The sequence below is a fragment of the Hordeum vulgare genome, chromosome 2H (assembly GCF_904849725.1).
Source record: "Hordeum vulgare subsp. vulgare chromosome 2H, MorexV3_pseudomolecules_assembly, whole genome shotgun sequence".
Classification (NCBI taxonomy): Eukaryota; Viridiplantae; Streptophyta; class Magnoliopsida; order Poales; family Poaceae; genus Hordeum; species Hordeum vulgare.
The window spans coordinates 190,827,863-190,848,160 of NC_058519.1; the positions used below are offsets into that span (position 1 = coordinate 190,827,863).

A 20,298-nucleotide genomic window follows, 5' to 3' on the forward strand; every position below is an offset into this window, starting at 1 on the left:
GATTCGATCGTCAGCATCCGTATACCTATTTCAACCTCGTTTACCGGCAAGTCTCTTTACTCGTTCCGTAATACAAGATCCTGCAACTTACACTAAGTTACATTGCTTGCAAGGCTTGTGTGTGATGTTGTATTACCGAGTGGGCCCCGAGATACCTCTCCGTCACACGGAGTGACAAATCCCAGTCTTGATCCATACTAACTCAACTAATACCTTCGGAGATACCTGTAGAGCATCTTTATAGTCACCCAGTTACGTTGCGACGTTTGATACACATAAAGCATTCCTCCGGTGTCAGTGAGTTATATGATCTCATGGTCATAGGAATAAATACTTGACACGCAGAAAACAGTAGCAACAAAATGACACGATCAACATGCTACGTCTATTAGTTTGGGTCTAGTCCATCACGTGATTCTCCCAATGACGTGATCCAGTTATCAAGCAACAACACCTTGTTCATAATCAGAAGACACTGACTATCATCGATCAACTGGCCAGCCAACTAGAGGCATGCTAAGGACGGTGTTTTGTCTATGTATCTACACATGTAAATGAGTCTTCATTCAATACAATTATAGCATGGATAATAAACTATTATCTTTGATACAGGAATTATAATAATAACTATACATTTATTATTGCCTCTAGGGCATAATTCCAACACATTTTTGCTTTGATTTTTACCCCAACAAAACTGCTAGTGGTTTTAAATCCTTTGTTGTGTTTATTTAAAAGAACAAACCCCTCTCAGGCCCCCTCCTCTATCTGTCGCCAGTGGCAAAGCAACCAGCGCGGCCGAGCCCAACTACTTCCCAGCTCACGCGTGCGGTGCGTCGTCCTCTTCCCTTTCCAGCGAGGCAGGCGGCCCCACATGTCATCCTCTCTAACCCTCCCCTCTGCTCCACCGAGAGGAACGGCAGCACATGGCCGACGGGACGTCCTCGCGTCCTCCTCCCCAGCTATTTAAACCCCCTTGGCGTCCGTGCAGCCGTATTAGGGTTCCTCCCCGCCGCCGCAACGCCCAGATCCCGTTCCCCCTCTCCCTCTCTCGCCGCAGCAAGGTAAGGACCGCATGGGATCGCCATGGACGACGGGTAGGAGCTCGTCGTCGCCGTCGATCTACTTCCCCTACCTCCTCTACGATGACTCCAGCAGCTCGAGGACGCCTCCAGGAGCCCGTTCCCGGCGCAAGACCGACCTCCCCCGCGCTGCGTCCACTGCTTTCCGGCGGCGCATCCCCTCCGACGAGAAGCTTCCCGGAAGGCCTTCCTCCACTACTTCCTCTACGAGTCGTTCCTCTCCTCGACTCGTACACGAGGTTGCACTTCTCCTCCCTCCTCCCTGTCCCAGATCGGGTGCGGTAGCCGTAGGTTTGTCGCGCGCTTGCTCTCTGTCGCCGGCGCCGCCGCTCGCCGTCGTTGCGCCGTAGTAGAGCCCCTCGGGTGCAGCTAGCACATGAAATGAGCCCGTGCGTGTGTGGGCTTACTCCCCTCCACGAGTCGTTGCTCGATTTGCACCATGACGCCGGCGAGGGCCTTCCCCTGTTTCGGTCTGCCGCCGGCAGTAGCTCAGCAGAGGAAAACCTCTTTCAGTTCGTTTGTTGCGCATGTTAGATCAGACCCCATGTCCCTTTGTCATTGTGCACATGATCTCAACCTTTGTAGTTGTTGTTATAGTGGAACTACTTGAAATGATGCCCAATCACAAGGCATGAGTTGGAGTAGTTTCCTCTCCCTTAATTTGTGGTCACTTGTTCCAAGTAGGTGCCCACATTTTATATAGTATTTTAGGGTAGAAACTCCCAAGGAATCCGGTGGTGAAGTTAGTTTTTCCATTGGTATACTTTATGGAGTAGACATATTCAGATTTGTTGCAAGTTTGATCTTGGTTTCCATGGAATAGGTGGAGCCCAAGGGCATGTGCTTTTGTGTGATAGTAGTGGGGGTTTTTCTCTACACCATAGTGGTGTCATTTATCACTTGGTGTTATTTGTTTGCAAACTATGCCTAGACAAAGTGGGCATGTGGCTGAAAAAAGTCCAGCTTAGTGAAATCTGGAATTTCACTAAGTCTGGGAATCTGGAAACATTTTCTTCTCCTGTAGATGAGGATGTGCTGGTCATTGTGTTGTGAACCAGCCTTAGTTCAGTGCTAGGAGTTTGGACATGATATGTTTGTGAAGCTCCCTGTCAAATTTCATATCATTTGGAGTCCAGTAGGTTGTGTTTTGATTGCTGTCAAAAAGCTTCAGAACAAAGACAGAAATTCAGGTGCAGGAATTTTCACTAAGTCCCTGAGATCTGATGGTTTTGGGAAATTTTGTGGCCTTGTATCTTCTAGAGTTTAGTTCCTTTTGCTGTGATTCTTGCTGGTGCTTGTATTGTTCTTGGTTGGCTACAACCACATATATTATTTGTCATATTTAGAGGGTTGTAGCTAAGTTGCATGTAGCTCACAAAGAGCTAAGATGCAGATAAGGGCAGATTGAGTAGTATAGTCATTTTGATCATTGTGTGCGCTTAGTTGATGTTGTGGTGTTCTTCCTTGCTCCAATCCATTCATGTTGGGTTGTTATATGTCTTGGCAACCTGGGAATACCAGATTTGTGCCAATTGTGGGTGTGGTGTTGATTCTTCCACGTAGAGCTTCATATCTTGTTTCGTTGATTCCCGTTGATCCGTAGCTCCGTTTGCAATGTTCTTTATATGGTTTTTGCATCGTTTTCACAATCCGCATCTGTTCATGCCATCCTCATGCATGTCAAAATAGCTTAGTGTACAGTTCTGTCCAGAAACTTGCAGTAGTTTATTTTGCTTGTGCTAGTGATAGAAATAGGGGTGCATGCTCATTTTTCATCTCATGCATCATGTGATTGTTGCATCTTGTGGTGCTGCTGTTCATTGGTTGTTATTCTTATGTTGGGTAGCACCGGGATCGGAGAACGAATACGTGGAGTCAGGAGAGTACGTGCAGGACGAACGAGAACTATTCCAAGCTGAGGATATCACAGGCAAGATGATATGACCTTGATTCCATCTCTAGACTTGTTATGCTAGTTTCGTTTCCATGTCATATTGCTCGCTGCCTACCACTAAATTAAATTGCCTCTTGATATGCCATGAGCCCAAACACCGTTCCCCTTCCTAGCAAAACTTGTATGGCTAAGTAGGCTTTGCTCAGCTACTAATGATAGCGTTGCTAGTTGCAGGTGCTTTGACTCATGTAATAACATGAACTTGATATCATTATCTTAAATTCTGTTATTTAATTAATGCACCTATATACTTGGTAAATGACGGGAGGCCTAGCCTTTTGCCGGGTGCTTTGTTCCGTTATTGCCGCCTTAGTCACCGGTTATCGGTGTTTGATTCCATAATGATCGCTCCTAACACATTCGGGGTTGTTATGGGGACCCCCTCGATAAATCGTGTAGTGCTAAGGCTTGTCCGGTAGGACCCAACATTGGTTTTAATCTGCTAATCACATAATAATCTGCATAGCAAATAGCTACCCCGAGGAATTTAATCAACAACCCGGGCCAGTGCTCCCCATGAGTGTTGGTCCCACCTGAGCAATGTCCGGGGCCCCACTGGTCACCCAGAGGTTTAGCCATCCCGACGTCTAGCTCATCCTCGTGTCCTGAGACTGAGATACGCGGCTCTTATCAGGGTCGTTGACACGACGGGAGGTCCTGCTAGCCTTGTCTTACCTTAGCGGTATATCTTGCGTATAGGAATCCAAGTGAGGCTTTGGTTTCCCCCAGAGTTGAGGTTTTCCTCTAAGAAATCCGACGAGATCACGAGATTCGTGATAGAGGATGCCTTTGCGGCATGTGTTCGTTTGTGATGAACTAGTTGGAGCACCCCTGCAGGGTTTAATCTTTTGGAAAGCCGTGCCCGCGGTTATGTGGCAACTTGGAATATTTTGTTAACATCCGGTATTAGAGAACTTAAACATCAGCTAATAAAATTGCCAACGGTGTGCGTAACCGTGACTGTCCCCTCGAAGATCTCTCCTCGATCGGGAACACGGTGGGGTTATGAATGCCGTAGGTAGGTGTTCAGGATCAATTAGTGATCAAGTAATCACGACCGCTAGTGTAGACCACCTTCATAACTGTTTACGTTAAGTTAGCCACTAAATCAAGCTTAGGATGTTGCAGCCTTATACACCTCACCCTTACCCTACCTAACAACATGACTAGTTCTCGCACCAAGGTCTTAGATTGCTGAGTCCCCGTGGCTCACGGATTCCTCCGAAACTCCCAACAGGTACAGGTACCCCAGAGACAGATGATCCCGACGGCACCCAGCTGGCGTGGCAGTACGACGAGGAGACATACCGCCTCTACGTGAACTATCCAGAGGACTGAGGCGTGGTCGTGATCGTGGGCCTACAGGCAGGGTAGCATAGCATTTTCATGTTTTATAGTCCGTAGCGGAACTACCTTGATTGTATCTGTGATGTACTCTGAGTTAATAATGAGAAGACAGTTGAATCCTGAATTGTCTAATGTTATTATTATTTGTGCTATGTTACTTGCTTGCGAAACGCTTAGATGCGCTTCTTTCCTATTCGGGGGCGTCGACCCCCAGATCGGAAAGGACCGCATCTTGGTCGTTACATCACACAACTGAGCCTCAATTGCTCTTTCCTCGGCAAGAGAAGAATCTGAGACAGGAGTCAGTCGAATAGAGAACAGGCGACGCTCCATCTTTTTAATTTGCTTCGAGATAGATCCACAAGATTCCCAACTCCAAGACTTCAAAGACCCAGTAACATGATGGAGATTGTCCCAAATAGCTTGAAGATACGTTGGAGATGTTTCAAGCATCCCCAAGCTTAATTCCTGCTCATCCTCGAGTAGGTAAATGATAAAAACAGAATTTTTGACGTGGAATGCTACCAAACATATTTATCCATGTAATATTCTTTATTGTGGCATGAATATTCACATCCATAAGATTCAAAACATAAGTATAATATTGACATAAAAACAATAATACTTCAATCATACTAACAAGGCAACTGCGTCCTTTCGAAATAACATGGCCTTAGAAAGTTATCCCTACAAAATCATATGGTCTCACGATGCTCCATCTTCCCCACACAAAGTATCTAAATCATGCACAACCCCGATGAAAGTCAAACAATTGTTTCACACTTTTTATGTTCTCAAACCTTTTCAACTCTCACGCAATACATGAACGTGAGCCATTGATATAGCACTATAGGTGAAATAGAATATGGCGGAGGTTGCAAGAAAAAAAAGGAGAAGATAGTCTCACATCAACTAGGCGTATCAACGGGCTATGGAGATGCCCATCAATAGATATCAATTTGAGTGAGTAGGGATTGCCATGCAACAAATGCACTAGAGCTATAAGTGTATGAAAGCTCAAAAAGAAAACTAAGTGGTTGTGCAAAAGATGAAATTCCACTAGTTATATGAAAGTGACAAAATAGGAGACTCTCTATGAAGAACATGGTGCTACTTTGAAGCACAAGTGTGGAAAAAGATAGTAGCATTATCCCTTCTCTCTTTCTCTCATTTTTTTCTTTTTTTGGAGGGCATCTTTGGCCTCTTTTATTTATTTATTTTTGGGCTTCGCTGGCGTCTTTTATTTTTTGTAAAGTCCGGAGACTCATCCCAACTTGTGAGGGAATCATAGCTTCCATCATCCTTTTCTCACACGGGACGATGCTCTAATAATGCAAATAACCACACTTTTATTTACTTACAACTCAAAGATTACAACTTGATATCTAGAACAAAATATGACTCTATAAGCACTATGGAAGTGATGGTGCGTGTCATAAAAAAACGGGACGGTGGTGTTGCATGGCAATATATCTTGGAATGGCTATGAAAATGCCATAATAGGTACATATGGTGGCTGTTTTGAGGAAAGTATATGGTGGCTCTTTTGAGGAAGGTGGGTTTAATGTACCGGCGAAAGTTGCGCGGTACTAGAGAGGCTGGCAAAGGTGGAAGGGTGAGAGTGTGTATACTCCATGAAATCAACATTAGTCATAAAGAACTCACATACTTATTGCAAAAGCCTATTAGTTATCAAAGCAAAGTATTAGACCCATGCTCCTAGGGGAAGGGTTGGTAGAAGTTAACCATCGTGCGATCCCGACCTCCACACAAAGATTGACAATCATTAAACAAATCATGCTCCGACTTCATCACATAAAGGTTCACCATAAGTGCATGCTACGGGAATCACAAGCTTTAACACAAGTATTTCTTCCAATTCACAATTTTTACTAGCATGACTCTTGTATTACCATCTTCATATCTCAAAACTATATGCAAGAAATCAAACTTCCCATCATATTCAATGCACTTAATATGAAAGTTTTTATTATATCCCTCTTGGATGCCCATTATATTAGGACTAAATGCTATTTAAAAGACTCTCATAATAATATAAGTGAGGTACGAGAATTTAATAATTTCTATAAAATAAAACACCACCGTGCTCTAAAAAGATATAAGTGAAGCACTAGAGCAACATTGCCTAGTTCAAAAGATATAAGTGAAGCACATAGAGTATTCTAAGAAATTCACGATTCAGCGTGTCTCTCTTAAAACATGTGTGCAGCAAGGATGATTATGGCAAACTAAAAAGTAAAGACTCATATTATACAAGACGCTCCAAGCAAAATACATATCATGTGGTGAATAAAAATATAGCCTCAAGTAAATTTACGATTGATTGAAGACGAAAGAGGGGATGCCTTCTGGGGCATCCCCAAGCTTAGGCTCTTTGGTATCCTTGAATATGGATTGGGTGCCTTGGGAATCTCCAAACTTAGACTCTTGTTAGTCCTTTTCCATAGTTCATCAAATCCTTACCCAAAACTTGAAAACTTCACAACACAAAACTCAACAGAAAACTCATGAGATCCATTAGTATAAGAAAAATAAATCACTATTTTAGGTACTGTTGTGAAATCATTGTTTATTTATATTGGTGTAATATTTGTTGTATTCCAACTTCTCCACGGTTCATACCCCCCTATACAACCCATAGATTCATCAAAATAAGCAAACAACACAAAGAAAACAGAATCTATCAAAAACAGAACAGTCTGTAGAAATCTATAAACTTTGAATACTTATGTAACTCCAATTTTTTTTTGAAACTTTAGGACAATCAGGGTAATTTGTATATCAATCGTGTGTAAAAATTTCAGATCAAAAGCACGTTCCAATGAATTTACAAAATTCCTGGAATGAGAGCGATAGTTCCTATTTTTCAGCAAAATCAACTTGCAAACACACCATAGGCCATCCCAAAGGTCTTACTTGGCTCAAACACTAAATAAAACAAGAAAACAAAATTATTACAGAGGTAATAATGTGTGCAGCACTCAAAACAGAAGCAAAAAACAAAAGTATAAAACTAAAATTGGATTGCCTCCCAACAAGCGGTATTGTTTAACGCCCCTAGCTAGGCATAATGCAATAGATCTAGGTATTGTCGTCTTGGCACTGACAATTTTTGTGAGGCCCTTCTCAAATCTGGGGGGCTCTTTCCTCTGCCCCGGGTTTGTAGGGGAAGAAACCATGTTATTGTCTAAAATATCCAAACGCTTATTGCGAAGGGTAATCAAAGTATTCAAACGGTTTAGGTTTCCACTAATATGTTTAAGGGGTTCGTGATATTGTTGTAACTCGACTAAGTGCTTATGTAAGTCACTCAATTTGTCGAGAATTTGAACTCCCTCTTCTCAGAAATTAAACCCCTTTTATGGAGGAACTCCCCAAATCCCTCCAAAATTTCATAAGCAGCGTTTGTATTTAATTCAATAAAATTTCCTTTTGAGGCGAAATCTAACAATTCTCTATGATGTAAAGCCAATCAAATGTAAAAAATTCTGAGCAAAACCTTTGCATCTCCTTTTAGGTTGGAGATATGATAAGATTCCATTAGCCTATACCAGGCATATTTCAAATTTTCCCTTTGTTTTTTTTGAAGTATAAAACTTCAAAATCTGGTGACAAAGGGCAAGTGGTAATGCTAGTCATAGAAACAAGTAAGAGATCTGGAAGGAGAGAGGCAAACGAAAAAAAGGCGAATAAAAAGGCAAACCTTTTTGGTATTTTCTGAAAAATCGTTTTAGAAGTGGGGGAGGGGAAAACGAGAGGCAAATGGAAAATAAAGTAAATGCAAGATATGAGTTTGTGATGGGTACTTGGTAGGACTGATCTTGCTATGTATCCTCCCCGGAAACGACGCCAGAAATCCTTCTTGCTACTTCTTGAGCTTGTGTTGGTTTTCCCTTGAAGAGGAAAGGGTGATGCAGCAAAGTAGATAAGTATTTCCCTCATTTTGTTCAGAACCAAGGTATCAATCCAGTAGGAAGAACAAGCAATGCCCCAATCTTAGCACCCACACAAACAATCAAACACTTGCACCCAACGCTAAAAAGTGGTTGTCAATCTCTTCACGGTTATTTGTAAGGATGAGATCTGATAGAGATAGATATAAAAGACTGGTAGAACTAAAAGTAAAACAAAAGTAAATAAATGGAAGCAATATATTTTTGGTATTTTTGGTTTATAGATCTGAAAGTATAATATGGAAAATAGACTCGGGGGCCATAGGTTTCACTAGAGGCTTCTCTCGTGAAGGAAAATAATATGGTGGGTGAACAAATTACTGTCGAGCAATTTATAGAAAAGTGAATAATTATGAAAATATCCAAGGCAATGATTATGCATATAGGCATCACGTCCGTGTCAAGTAGATCGAAACGGTTCTACATCTACTACTATTACTCCACACATCGACCGACTCCTGCCTGCATCTAGGGTATTAAGTTCATGAAGAACAGAGTAAAGCATTAGGTAAGATGACATGATGTAGAGGGATAAACTCAAGCAATATGATGAAAACCCCATCTTTTTATCCTCGATGGCAACAATGCAATACTTGCCTCGCTACCCCTGCTTTGTCACTGGGTGAGGACACCGCAAGATTGAACCCAAAACTAAGCACTTCTCCCATTGCAAGAATTACCAATCTAGTTAGCCAAACCAAACAAATAATTCAAAGAGACTTGCTAAGATATGAAATCATGCATATAAGAATTCAAAGAAGATTCAAATAATATTCATAGATAATCTGAACATAAACCCACAATTCATCGGATCTCTCGACAAACACACCGCAAAAAAGTGTTACATCGGATAGATCTTCATGAAAATCATGAAGAACATGGTATTGAAGAACAAAGAGACAGAGAAAAGTCATCTAGCTACTAGCTATGGACCCGTAGGTCTATGGTGAACTACTCACGCATCATCGGAGAAGCAATGGAGTTGATGTAGATGCTCTCCGTGATCGATTCCCCTCCGGCAGATTACCGAAAAAGGCTCACACATTGGATCTCACGGGAACAGAGGCTCCCGACGACGGAAAAGTATTTTTTTGGTGTCGTTCTGGTATTGGGGAATGTTTGGGAATTTACACGACGAAGATTAGGGTTAGGAGGCCTGCACGGGGCCCACAAGCCAAGGGGCGCCCCCACCCCCCTAAGGTGCGCCCTGCAGGCTTGTCGTCTCCCAGCAGGTCTCTTACCCCCTTCTTCAAGTCTGGCAGGTTTCTTCTGGTCCAAGAAAAATCCTTCCGGAGATTTTATTCCATTTGGACTCCGTTTAATATTCCTTATATGTAATACTAAAAAAGATGGAAAAAAACAGAAACTGGCACTAGGCTCTAGGTTAATAGGTTAGTCTCAAAAATAATATAAAATAGCATATTAATGCATATAAAACATTCAAAACAGATAATATAATACTCCCTACGTCCCAAAATAACTCTCTCAAGCTTAGTACAATTTTGTACTAAAGCTAGTACAAAGTTGAGACGCTTATTTTGGGACGGAGGGAGTAGCATGGAACAATCAAAAATTATATATACATTGGAGACGTTTTAGCATAACTGTTGCTAACAATTGGATGTATTGAATTGAAGTGAATCAACATTTCGTCAAAACTATCACATTCATTCATATTATCTGTAAAAGAAGACAACAAAACCGCATCATCAAATTCACCACCGGCCATCGCCATTTATTAAAAAAATGGCTTAACCTTTGCTAAAATTTGGACGTATAGAATGCCAGATATTCAACGAAATGTAAGTGAATCAACATTTCGTTAAAACTTTGGCACTCTTTTATATTCCATGTAAACCAAACCATCAACATTGGCATACGTATGTGGAGATGGACGGCGTCCGTTGGTTCGGGCGGAGGCGCACCGGCGAAGAGGGTCGATGGAGAGACCGGCCGAGAGGAGGAGCAAGGGGACGATCGATGACATGAGGGGTGGGAAGAGGGATGCATGCTGGGAGTGAAAGAGCGTGCAGGTGGAAGCAGTGGCGGCGCGCGTTGCCGATGCTTGCGGGGTGGGTGGAAGGAGGGAAGAGGCATGCAGGCGGGAGGGGGAGTGGGATGCATTACCGACACTTGCGAGGAGGGGGCAGCAGAGCGATGTGGCGTTTTGGAGGGGGATTGGGTGGCGCATCTTAGTGCCATCAGCCCGCAGACATAATTTTCATCCAGTGCCACTCGAAGATTCAAAAAATTAATACCAAACACTAGCGGGCAGTGTGCAACGCCTGCCACAGCTATTCTGCTAAAAGTGGAAACCCAGCAAGGTTAGCTAGTGGCGGCTGGTAAGCACTGGTCGACGCCCATCACTAGTTGGTCACCTATATGTGGCAGGCACTGGTCGACGCCCATCATAGATGAGTTACCCAAACAAGTCCCAACCTGAAGGTTATACCTGTGGCGAGCAACGATGCGTCGCCCGCCACAGCTAAGCGTCTAGCTATGGGAGGCAATTATTGTTACCCGCCACTACTAGTTTTCAAAAATAACACATTATGGTTCACCTACAAGCCCTTATAGTAGTGTGCGGCTAGGCCACATCTCGCCTCGTCAGGGTCGTGTAGCCACGCTTTGCCATGTCAAGGGGTCATGTAGCCATGCTTTGCCTCGTCGTGGGAGGTCATGTCACGTACGTCGGTATAGACGGATGGGACAGGCGTTGACCCGTCAGATGCTGCCATAGCCGACTGGTCAAGCCGATCGCCGCCCAGTCAGCCTCTGGTCAAGGGAGCAGCCCACAGGAGCAGCCGATCAGACGGACAAGGGGGTCAGACAGCCCCGAATGTTTCGGAGCGTTGACTCTACTTTGATATACCCATGGGCCATATCCCCATCAATTACACAACAGATTTTCCACTCAAAAAAAATTTACACAACAGATTTGTTATAAATTTCATAAGTTCACAAATCGAATCAACAAAACCTCAAACTTGCAGGCAGTTAATAATTCGCACACAAAAAAAAAAATCCAACTCAAATATCGCAAAATGCACTCTGATATTTAAAGGTCAGAAAACGACCCTAATGAATCATTGTTGCATAGCTCATTATTTTTCGAGCTCGGACAAGTTTGTCCATCGTTCCGAACAAATGACTCTCGTCCCACTGATCTCGCTCTTGTAGTGATTGATGCACTGTATTGGCAATGAAGAACATCAGTCAACATCATGACATAAAATAAAATTACCAGCCAAGCAGTTAAACATAAGATCGAATAAATAATTTATTATAACACAAGGGATGCCAAAGCTCAAGAAACTTTTGCTAACACTTTTGAATGTAGGCAGCCAGGAAACTTTAGTATACCAGGTCCATCCCAGCAAGAACCATGAGGTGAAACTAACAAGTGATGCATGGTGCTAAGTGCCACAAGAAGTTCAATAATTTTGTGTGGTCCAGTGTTCATCCATCTATCTATTTGTTTTTGGCATAACAGTGTTCATCTATCTATGTGCTTATGTGATTTATCTGCCAATTTTTGGAAGAGCTATCAGTGGGATGACGCTTTGGTGTGGCTGGCTCAGATGTTGTGCCGCTGCCCCTGCATACTGTTTTCATCAGAATCAGAATGGTAAGTTCCCAGTCTGGCATTCGATAGTGCTTTTGATTTTCTGTTGGCACAGCAAAATGCTACAGGCCCATGCTGATTAAGAGATACTCACTCCGTACCAAAAAAAGTCTTATATTTTGATACAGAGGGAGTATATATATATATGTATATATATATATATATATCCTGTTGAACGACAACAAAAAAGGTTCCTCTGTATTTCTTTTCATTTTTGTTGAAACCATAAATTAAATAATCATAAGTCTTTTGCCTCCCTGACAACTTTAGTCCGTAGTGGTAACTATAACCCTTTGATGATCCTATAGACACATCAGGCTATACTCCATCGGTTCTGAATTAACAATACCAAGAATCGTAGGCTGGAGGTTTGAAGGAAATGTGCTTCATCTAAAAGCAACATCCTTGTTGATCATCCCAGCGTTCTTTATTCAGTGATCACATAAAAAAGAATGCATACAGTTCAACACTACCCACAAATCACAAGGAGATATACAAACAAATTACTAACACCAAATTGTACTGCTGACTCCAGTACAGAGTTCAGCAAAAAACAATGTCCCACCGGAGTAGATTGGAACTTGTCGCATTAGCGAACTCTACTAGTAGTAACTAAACATTGTCGTAACACCACGGATATACATAGGACATATAACTCAGTTGCTAAATCAAAAACACATTTCTTAGCTGATGCAACTACACATCTCCGTAATTAACTGAACGATAACCCATATGAATGAGTAATTAACTTATCAGAATAGGTAACCTAACTGACCTTCCTTTCTCATTTCAATATGCAGTGACAACACCCAGCAACCACTGCATTGCCTATCTAAATAACAGTTGGTACTAGTTCCTAGGAAATTCCAAGAAACTGTCGACCTTGACGACCACATTCAGGAAGACAGGTCAAGATCCGGCTAGGTTTCATGGAGGGGGTGAATCAGTGGTGCTAGAGAGAGAGAGAGACAGTGGGAGGGGGATGGAGAGAGATAGAGAATTAATCGGAGATCTCATCGCCTGCAGCAACCACTTCTCTAGAGCTAGGATTCTGGTCGCAACAAGGGGGAGGCGGGGGAGATGGGACAATCGGAGGAGGGTTCGTCGCAGGTTGTCGAAGCTAGGGAGCAACCTTCTCCTCCAGGTACGTTGCGCCACACTCGTTCCCGTCGCCCCGTTGCCCCCGCTTTTGTCGCCTCCAAGGGAGTCACACGGGAGAGGTGAGGCGAAGCGCTTCGCTCGGGGATTTCTACAACGGGAGGGCAGACGCTGATTTTTTTTCCCGCGTGGTTTGGACTGTGTTGGGCCAGGGAAATACTCACGTGGAGCTTAAACGAATGAAAAAAAACAAGTGGCTGGGATTATTCCCTCGCAGGTGCGATCCCCGTGGATCCGCGGGGTTTCGGCCCAAAACCTTGTGGGTTTGTTTGTAACCAAACGTTACAAACAAACCCTAAAGGAACCTCCCAAAAAATATGACCAAACGGTTACGAACCTAACCGTGAGTGCCACAGGGAAACCTGCTGCAACCATTAGTGCTCGTTTGCAGCAAACGCAGTCTTTGGACCTCAGTATCTAACTGAACTGATGCCAGCTTTCTGTTGCTGTTTGCCGCAAATCCCATCTTGGACAAACAGCAGTGGGCGTAGTCTATAATCCGTTCCAAATTACTTGACACATATTTATCTAGACACGGATGTATATAGACACTAAACAAGTATAGAAACATCCATATTTAGACAAATTCAAGTCAACTAATTTGGAAAGGAGGAAGTATTTCTCAAGCTTTCAAGTTTTAAGCAAACAGTTCCGAACTTAGGCGCATGCTCTGCTAGAGAAGAATAAAGCGATGAAATGGAATGATCAGAAAAGATGCGAAATATGTACGATGATTAAAGAAAAAGAACAATGGCTGGGGCAGAAACAACTATATCAGCATGGTGGCAATGAAACGAACAAATTCAGTTTACATCAAAGACTATCAACTGCACCAGCTACAGCCCTAGTTTTACTGGTTAAACGGCATATATATCCTACTAATTGTTATATTTTTCATTCATGATGAGCTATCTCAACTACTATTTAGTATCAAGAACATTACATTGTTACTTCGCACCTTTTTCATGGAAGTAGAGGGCAACATTAGATGAGTGATTCGCGGAGGTTACCTCATGAAAGATGTGTTCCATGGCAAATAAGCTTCCAGCAGTCTTCTATTTGAACCGACTACCCCTCAACTTTCTTGAACCTCTTTGGGAAAAGTTCATGTCCCTCAAACCGAACTTCTTGGTGCATTTGTTCCCATATTGCTTCAAACTGACTCTTATATTTATCCTGTATCCATGCCTGAATCTCAGGATAAAGAAAATCTGGATCACTACTCCATGCATCTCTTAATGCTCTCCGGCTATCTTTTAATTTTCCACCAATCTTCATCCTGCTAAGAAGATCTCCAACTCTTCTTTGGCTGGCAGGCCCAAGGACAGCAGACGGTGACAGAGCCAGGAACTTTTGAACCACCCTTAGACATGGCAAGACATCCCCTTTCAGCAAAGCCCATGCAAATACCTGCAACCGTCTGGTGGGGTCTTCGATGGGTAAACTGTGCAGCGGAAGCTGCCAATTATGTCTAGAAAAGATGGGACTAACATAACAGTAGACCTGGTCATTCTGAGGTTCGTAATAGGGTTTTGGATCTTCCAGTGGCGCTGAGAAGGTGCAGAGGGAACTAGCATATTTGAAAAGCCATCCAGGCTTTACACTGGTCACACCATGGATGTACGGTCTCTTTGTATTTAGTAGTTCCGAGTAAACTACAAACTCTGGTGGAGTTTGGGCAACAGAAGATGATCGGTGGAGATATATTGTATCATCGAGGTTGCAAGATTGATAACGTCCAGCTCGAACCTTTCGGTCCTCCTTCGACAATCCAGAAAAAGTGTTAATCTTCTTTGCAACCCTATCGGCCCACCCAGCACATATTCCTTGCCCCAGAAGTTCCTCTTCATTGAGCATTGGTTTTTTGTCAGTTTCACTCCTCCAGGCCTGTTCAACATCCTCAGAACCTCCATAATTCCAAGCAAATTCATCACAAGATTTGCTATGGTGAAATATTAATCGAAGAAGCTGCTTTCTCAATTTTGACATCTCTTCCATTGTTTTGAGGTGAAGTGAGTACTCTCTGCAGAATTCCACTGGGTTCCTTGAACACTCGAATGACCGCAAAGCATGAGAAATGGTTAAAGCGTCACTACTAGGGATGGAAAAATCTTTGCGTGCCTCTCGAACCATGGCCTTGAGCTTCTTCTGTCTCTTCCTTTCATCTTGATCCTTATGTTCTAGATAAGGGCCATCCTGGTTTGATTCTCTACTAGTGTCTCCCTGAATGAGAAAAGGATTTGCATAACTCAAAGCTGATGCAACAGCAGTTGCATATCCCAGTATGAAGTTAGATCTGGCATAGCCTTGCTGGCTCTTCAAAATTTTAATTATTGTCAGAAGAAGACGCGAATGTCGTGGGCTCATGGGGTATTGCGCCATAGCCTTTCCCATTGATGTAAGTTCTTCTTTGCTGTCAAGTGCTTCTAATGTTGTCAAGCAACGCTTAGCTTCAACCAAACTTTCATTGTTAGGAGGCGTAGGGAAAGGAAAGTTTTCAACCTGCAATTATCATATTTGCACGAAATTAGAACAAAAGGCAGCACATCATAAAAGATGATTAAAAAAGATAAATAAATTTTAAGCGCATCACCTTATGAATTTTCATAAACTTGAGCATAAGCACAAGGCCATCAACTGGCATTTTCTTGATCTCTGGCTCAGAGAACTCAGGAAATAAATCATCTTTACTATATGCTGCACCTGAGTAGAGACGGTAACAGTGTCCAGGCCCAGTTCTTCCAGCTCTCCCAGCGCGTTGGGATGCTGACGCCTTGCTTATCCACTGGACATCATAACTTGCCATCCCCGTAGCATGATCATAGTTCTTAACCTTTTCTTTTCCAGTATCGACCACATATGTTATACCAGGAATTGTTAAAGAGGTTTCTGCAACATTGGTTGCCACAACAACTAATCTTTCCCCTTCAGGAATATCGTGAAACACTCTAAGCTGATGCGAAGCTGGTTGCATTGCATAAAGTGGTAAAACACGAAGCCTACCATGTGAAACAGATGTAGGTTCTGTACGTTTACTGAAAGAAGGACTAGAAGGGTTTGACTTCTGCGCAAATGTCACATTGCTCGATTCCTCAGCAGCTTCCGATTCTCCTGATATCCCTGATATAGCTTTAAAGGATGCCTTCAGTACAGATGAACTCTCAGCATGTTTCAAAAATGATAACACTGGTCCATCTTCTGTGGTTTCATGTGCAGCGGAGTCCTCATCATTGCTGTCAGTATCAGTTTCACTCTCTGTTTCAGCATCAGAAGAATCAACATTTAGTCTATCATCCACTTCATCTTCACCATATGAGGAAAACACGTTCTCTTGGTGTTCAGCTTCAGTTCTATCAATATCATATGCTTCAAAAATTTCCTTCTCATCTATTTCTGGTATTGAACCACACTCATCTCCAACCCTTTCAGGCTTCTTATTGATTTGCCGTTTGGAAGCTCTTTGCAGTTTCTTACATAAATAATCAACTTCGCGTTGTCCAGTAACAAATACAAGGATTCCACCTGGTGGTAGACTCTTGTGGATTGACAGAACCTTTTTATAAGCCTGTGCTAAATAATCATCATATGTCCTCTTCGAGAAGTGAATTGTTACTGGAAATTGTCGTGCAGGCACCTCTACAGTTGGTGGAATCACATCAAATAATCTTCTGTCTGAAATAAATTCCTTTAACTGCAAGGTAGCACTCATCAGCACCACTTTCAGTGGACTAATCATATCTTCTGGCTTGACGTTCGTTCCAGAGCGTTTTTTTTTCTGTTGACCTGCATATATATCCTTTGACATGCACAGAAGTCAGCCATGCCTGCAGGTGTTGGCTTTCATCAAAATGAAAATGGGGTAAGCTCTTGAGATTCTAACCTTGCGAAGCTTTATAATTCTAGAAAGCATCCCAATAAGTATATCTGTGTTCAAACTCCTTTCATGTGCCTCATCCAAGATGATCACGGAATAGTGCTTCAACAGAACGTCCCCCTGTAAAAGATCAGTAAGTTGTGTCATAAAAAGTTTCAATCTTGTTATGTAAGACACAAATTCAATTATTATTATTTTTGAAGGGGACCTTCAATTAAAAAAGACATGCATTTCGGAAGAACAAATTACTTGATGCATAAATAAAATCTGTAAAATATACAATTACAGGTAGACAACTGACTGTGTATAATAATGATACAATTATGGAAGACGGCTAACCGAGAGACAAACTAAACCACTAAAGGCAAGCTTAAACCTCATTGTAGTTATTTATAAATTTGAGTCATCTGCTGTTATGACAGTAAAAGTGTCAGATATACCATTTTGTTGTGTTTCTGGTCATGGGTTCATCTTTTTTAGAACGAGTTATCAGTAATATTGCAACAAGAATCTTTAACTCAAAGTTGAACGGTTGAACAAAATAGGCTGATAGGAGTAACCAGGAAAGTTAAACATATACAAAACCTGGATCTCTCGCAGCAAAATGCCATCTGTCATAAACTTGATGGAGCATTTACTTCCAACTTCTTTATCATGCCTAACTTGAAAACCGACCTCCTTTCCTAACTTAAGTCCTAACTCATAAGACACCCTCTTGGATGTGGCAAGAACAGCAACACGTCGTGGTTGGGTGATACCAATCATCCCTTTTCTACCAGCTCGATTGCTTGTGCCAAAGCCAGCTTCATATAAGAACTATAGAACACAGATAACATAAAGAGCAATGAAAAAGTTGGCAGCTACTTAACACAAGCAGATAGGATAGTTTAAACCAATGTAGAGAAACCATGTGCGGGCACCTGAGGGACCTGAGTAGTTTTACCACAGCCTGTTTCTCCGCATAGAATTACCACAGAATTTTCGTAGATAGCTTCCATTATTTCCTGCTCCATCATTATTATCGGGAGATCCCTCCTCGCCTTCTCAACCTCCTGTGGTCTTGACACAGGCACCACAATTGGAGGATTGAAGCATTCTTGTAAAGCAGCTTCACTTTGTTGTAGCTTTTTATCCTAACAAAGGATAATGATTGAATTAACTCAGAACATGACACCAGCTTCTTATTCTCCGCCACTTACAAAATAGGCAAATCTAGAATGCCTCTAGATCAGTTAGATAACTAATGAGTCGAAAATTGTTGAGATGCCGAAGATAGTTGAGATGTGGACCAATTACCTGAAAATCTATCTCTGCGGCAGAGCAATTTTGCACGGATGACTGAAACGTCTGATATGCCAAAATGTCAGCATCATCATTAGTCTCGTCACTTTTTTGTCCTGGAATGATCTGGCGTACCAAAATGCCAGCAGCATCATTAGCCCCTTCAGTTTTTTGTTCCAGAATGCTCACGCCAAGACCCATCATAGGTTTCATCGAATCTTTCTCATGATTCTTTCGTTCACTAACAGGATGATCAAGTTTTGCTGCCTTAATAAACTTCACTGGGGAAACTTCTGGCACAGCTTCACTGTCTCCAGGAACTCCTTTCCCATCATAGTTTTTCTTGAATAGCGAAAGTTCTTCAGGAACATCTAAACCATGCATGGAGAACTGCACAGCACGCCTAAATTTTTCTTTCATAGTCGCAACCTGTAGTATAAAAATATCAGGTGAGAAATAACTTTGCATTGACATAGTAACCAATCCACATGTCACAGATAGATTTACTGTACTTGTCCAATGGAGCATGCAGTATCCAGCAGTGAAAATACATCATCAGCAATCATGTGCTTCCTATTGTGCAGGGACAGTTTCATACAAAGTCGTTAGAGGAAACATAAAACCATCATAGAAAATATCACGACTCTAAACAGAACCAATTAAGACGAGCATACTGCAAAATTTTGATGCTTTTTGCTTGCAGTGCCTTCTTTTGCTTTTCCTCCTGGGAACAATTAGGCAGGCATTAATGCTGATATAAAAACTAAAGCTAACTAGTTAAAAATTTGTACTACATGGCAAATGGCAAGGTAAGGAGGCACACCTCCAATTTCTGCAAATTTTTTTGCTGAATCTTGCTCATCTTAGGGTCTTCCTTGCTCTTGCTTTTCTTACCATCCTGGCAATTAGGTGGTTATAGGACTCCCATAGTCACATCCTAACATCGGTTGAGAAGGAAACCCAAGAAAGAGGGCCCAAATAAATTAGGCATTATACCTTGCCTATCCCTTGAGCTTTGTTCTTCCTTTTGCAGGGAAGAATCAGTGCGTTGCTATCCTCCTCCATGCTCTAACTGCAATTAAAGCAAATGAACAGAAACGTCACATACAGCGTGAGGGATACCAGAGTGGTATAGCCAGGATTCGAGCAATCCACATGCCCAAAATTAAGTGATTATAACATTCCAAAAAAAAAAGTACACATACCATAGCAAAAAAATAAGTGCTCCTCGATTACACAACAGTTATATGATTTGAACTCTGCCTAATGATACAACAAAAGAGATAGAACATGGCAAAAACAATAACAATTTATTTGATCTCTTCATCATTTACTCGTATAATATGAATTGACAAGAAAATGCATACATTCAAGGCTTCAAGCTTATTGCTATAATTATAAAAACAGGAAATCGGAGAAAATCAGCGAGACAATGAGACTCGTTGGGATTGTGGTCCTGGGGAAATCACCGTTGATAGCAGCCTAGCGACGATACGGTGGGGAACGCGTCGACTTTCTCGACCAGCAGGCGGTCGCGGTGGCGCAGTGCCGGAGAGGAGGCAGGGGCGGCGCGACGGCGGCTGAGAGCACGCTGGTGCGTAGGCGGCGGCGCGTACTGGATTAGTTCTCTGTCTGGCACAGCCAGAGAGAGAGAGAGAGAGAGAGAGAGAGGATGCTTTCTTCTGGAGGGCGCTAACGCGGAGACGAAGGAGGGATGAGGTGGCGCAGCGGGAACGGAGGCGAGCAATGGGACTGGCGGCGACGGCGCGGCTCTGGCCGGTCGATTGAAGAAGATGAACTAAATTACTACCAGGTTGTTATTAGATCAACATATGGGGCCGTTTATTGGGCCTTTTCCTCCGATCGCAAAGCCCAACGCGGCCCTTTCGAGCGGACAGCGAATGAAGATAAACAAATCTTTGCTACGGAGTATTAATTTGAGAGCTCCTAGTTTTTTTTTTTTTTGAGTGGTTTGAGAGTTCCTAGCTGGGGTTTTCCTTTAG

At 42.5% G+C, this 20,298-nt stretch overlaps 1 protein-coding gene across 2 annotated transcripts; it reads right to left on the reverse strand.

Moving 5' to 3' along the window:
* Positions 1-11,281: 11,281 nt before the first annotated feature.
* LOC123425789 (ATP-dependent RNA helicase DEAH13-like) lies at positions 11,282-20,091 on the reverse strand. 2 transcript variants are annotated; one of them, XM_045109526.1, is made up of 12 exons: positions 19,765-20,091; positions 19,292-19,367; positions 19,119-19,193; positions 18,970-19,019; positions 18,808-18,868; positions 18,311-18,724; positions 17,935-18,147; positions 17,600-17,830; positions 17,021-17,134; positions 15,734-16,936; positions 14,151-15,642; positions 11,282-11,548 (listed from the first exon to the last, which is right to left on the reverse strand). In XM_045109526.1, the coding sequence occupies exons 2-11, from the start codon at positions 19,358-19,360 to the stop codon at positions 14,209-14,211; spliced, it is 3,864 nt and encodes a 1,287-aa protein (XP_044965461.1). In that variant the 5' UTR covers positions 19,361-19,367; positions 19,765-20,091; the 3' UTR covers positions 11,282-11,548; positions 14,151-14,208. The 2 variants fall into 2 exon arrangements, with proteins under 2 accessions (XP_044965461.1, XP_044965462.1); XM_045109527.1 differs by lacking the exon at positions 17,600-17,830.
* Between the last annotated feature and the right edge of the window lie 207 nt (positions 20,092-20,298).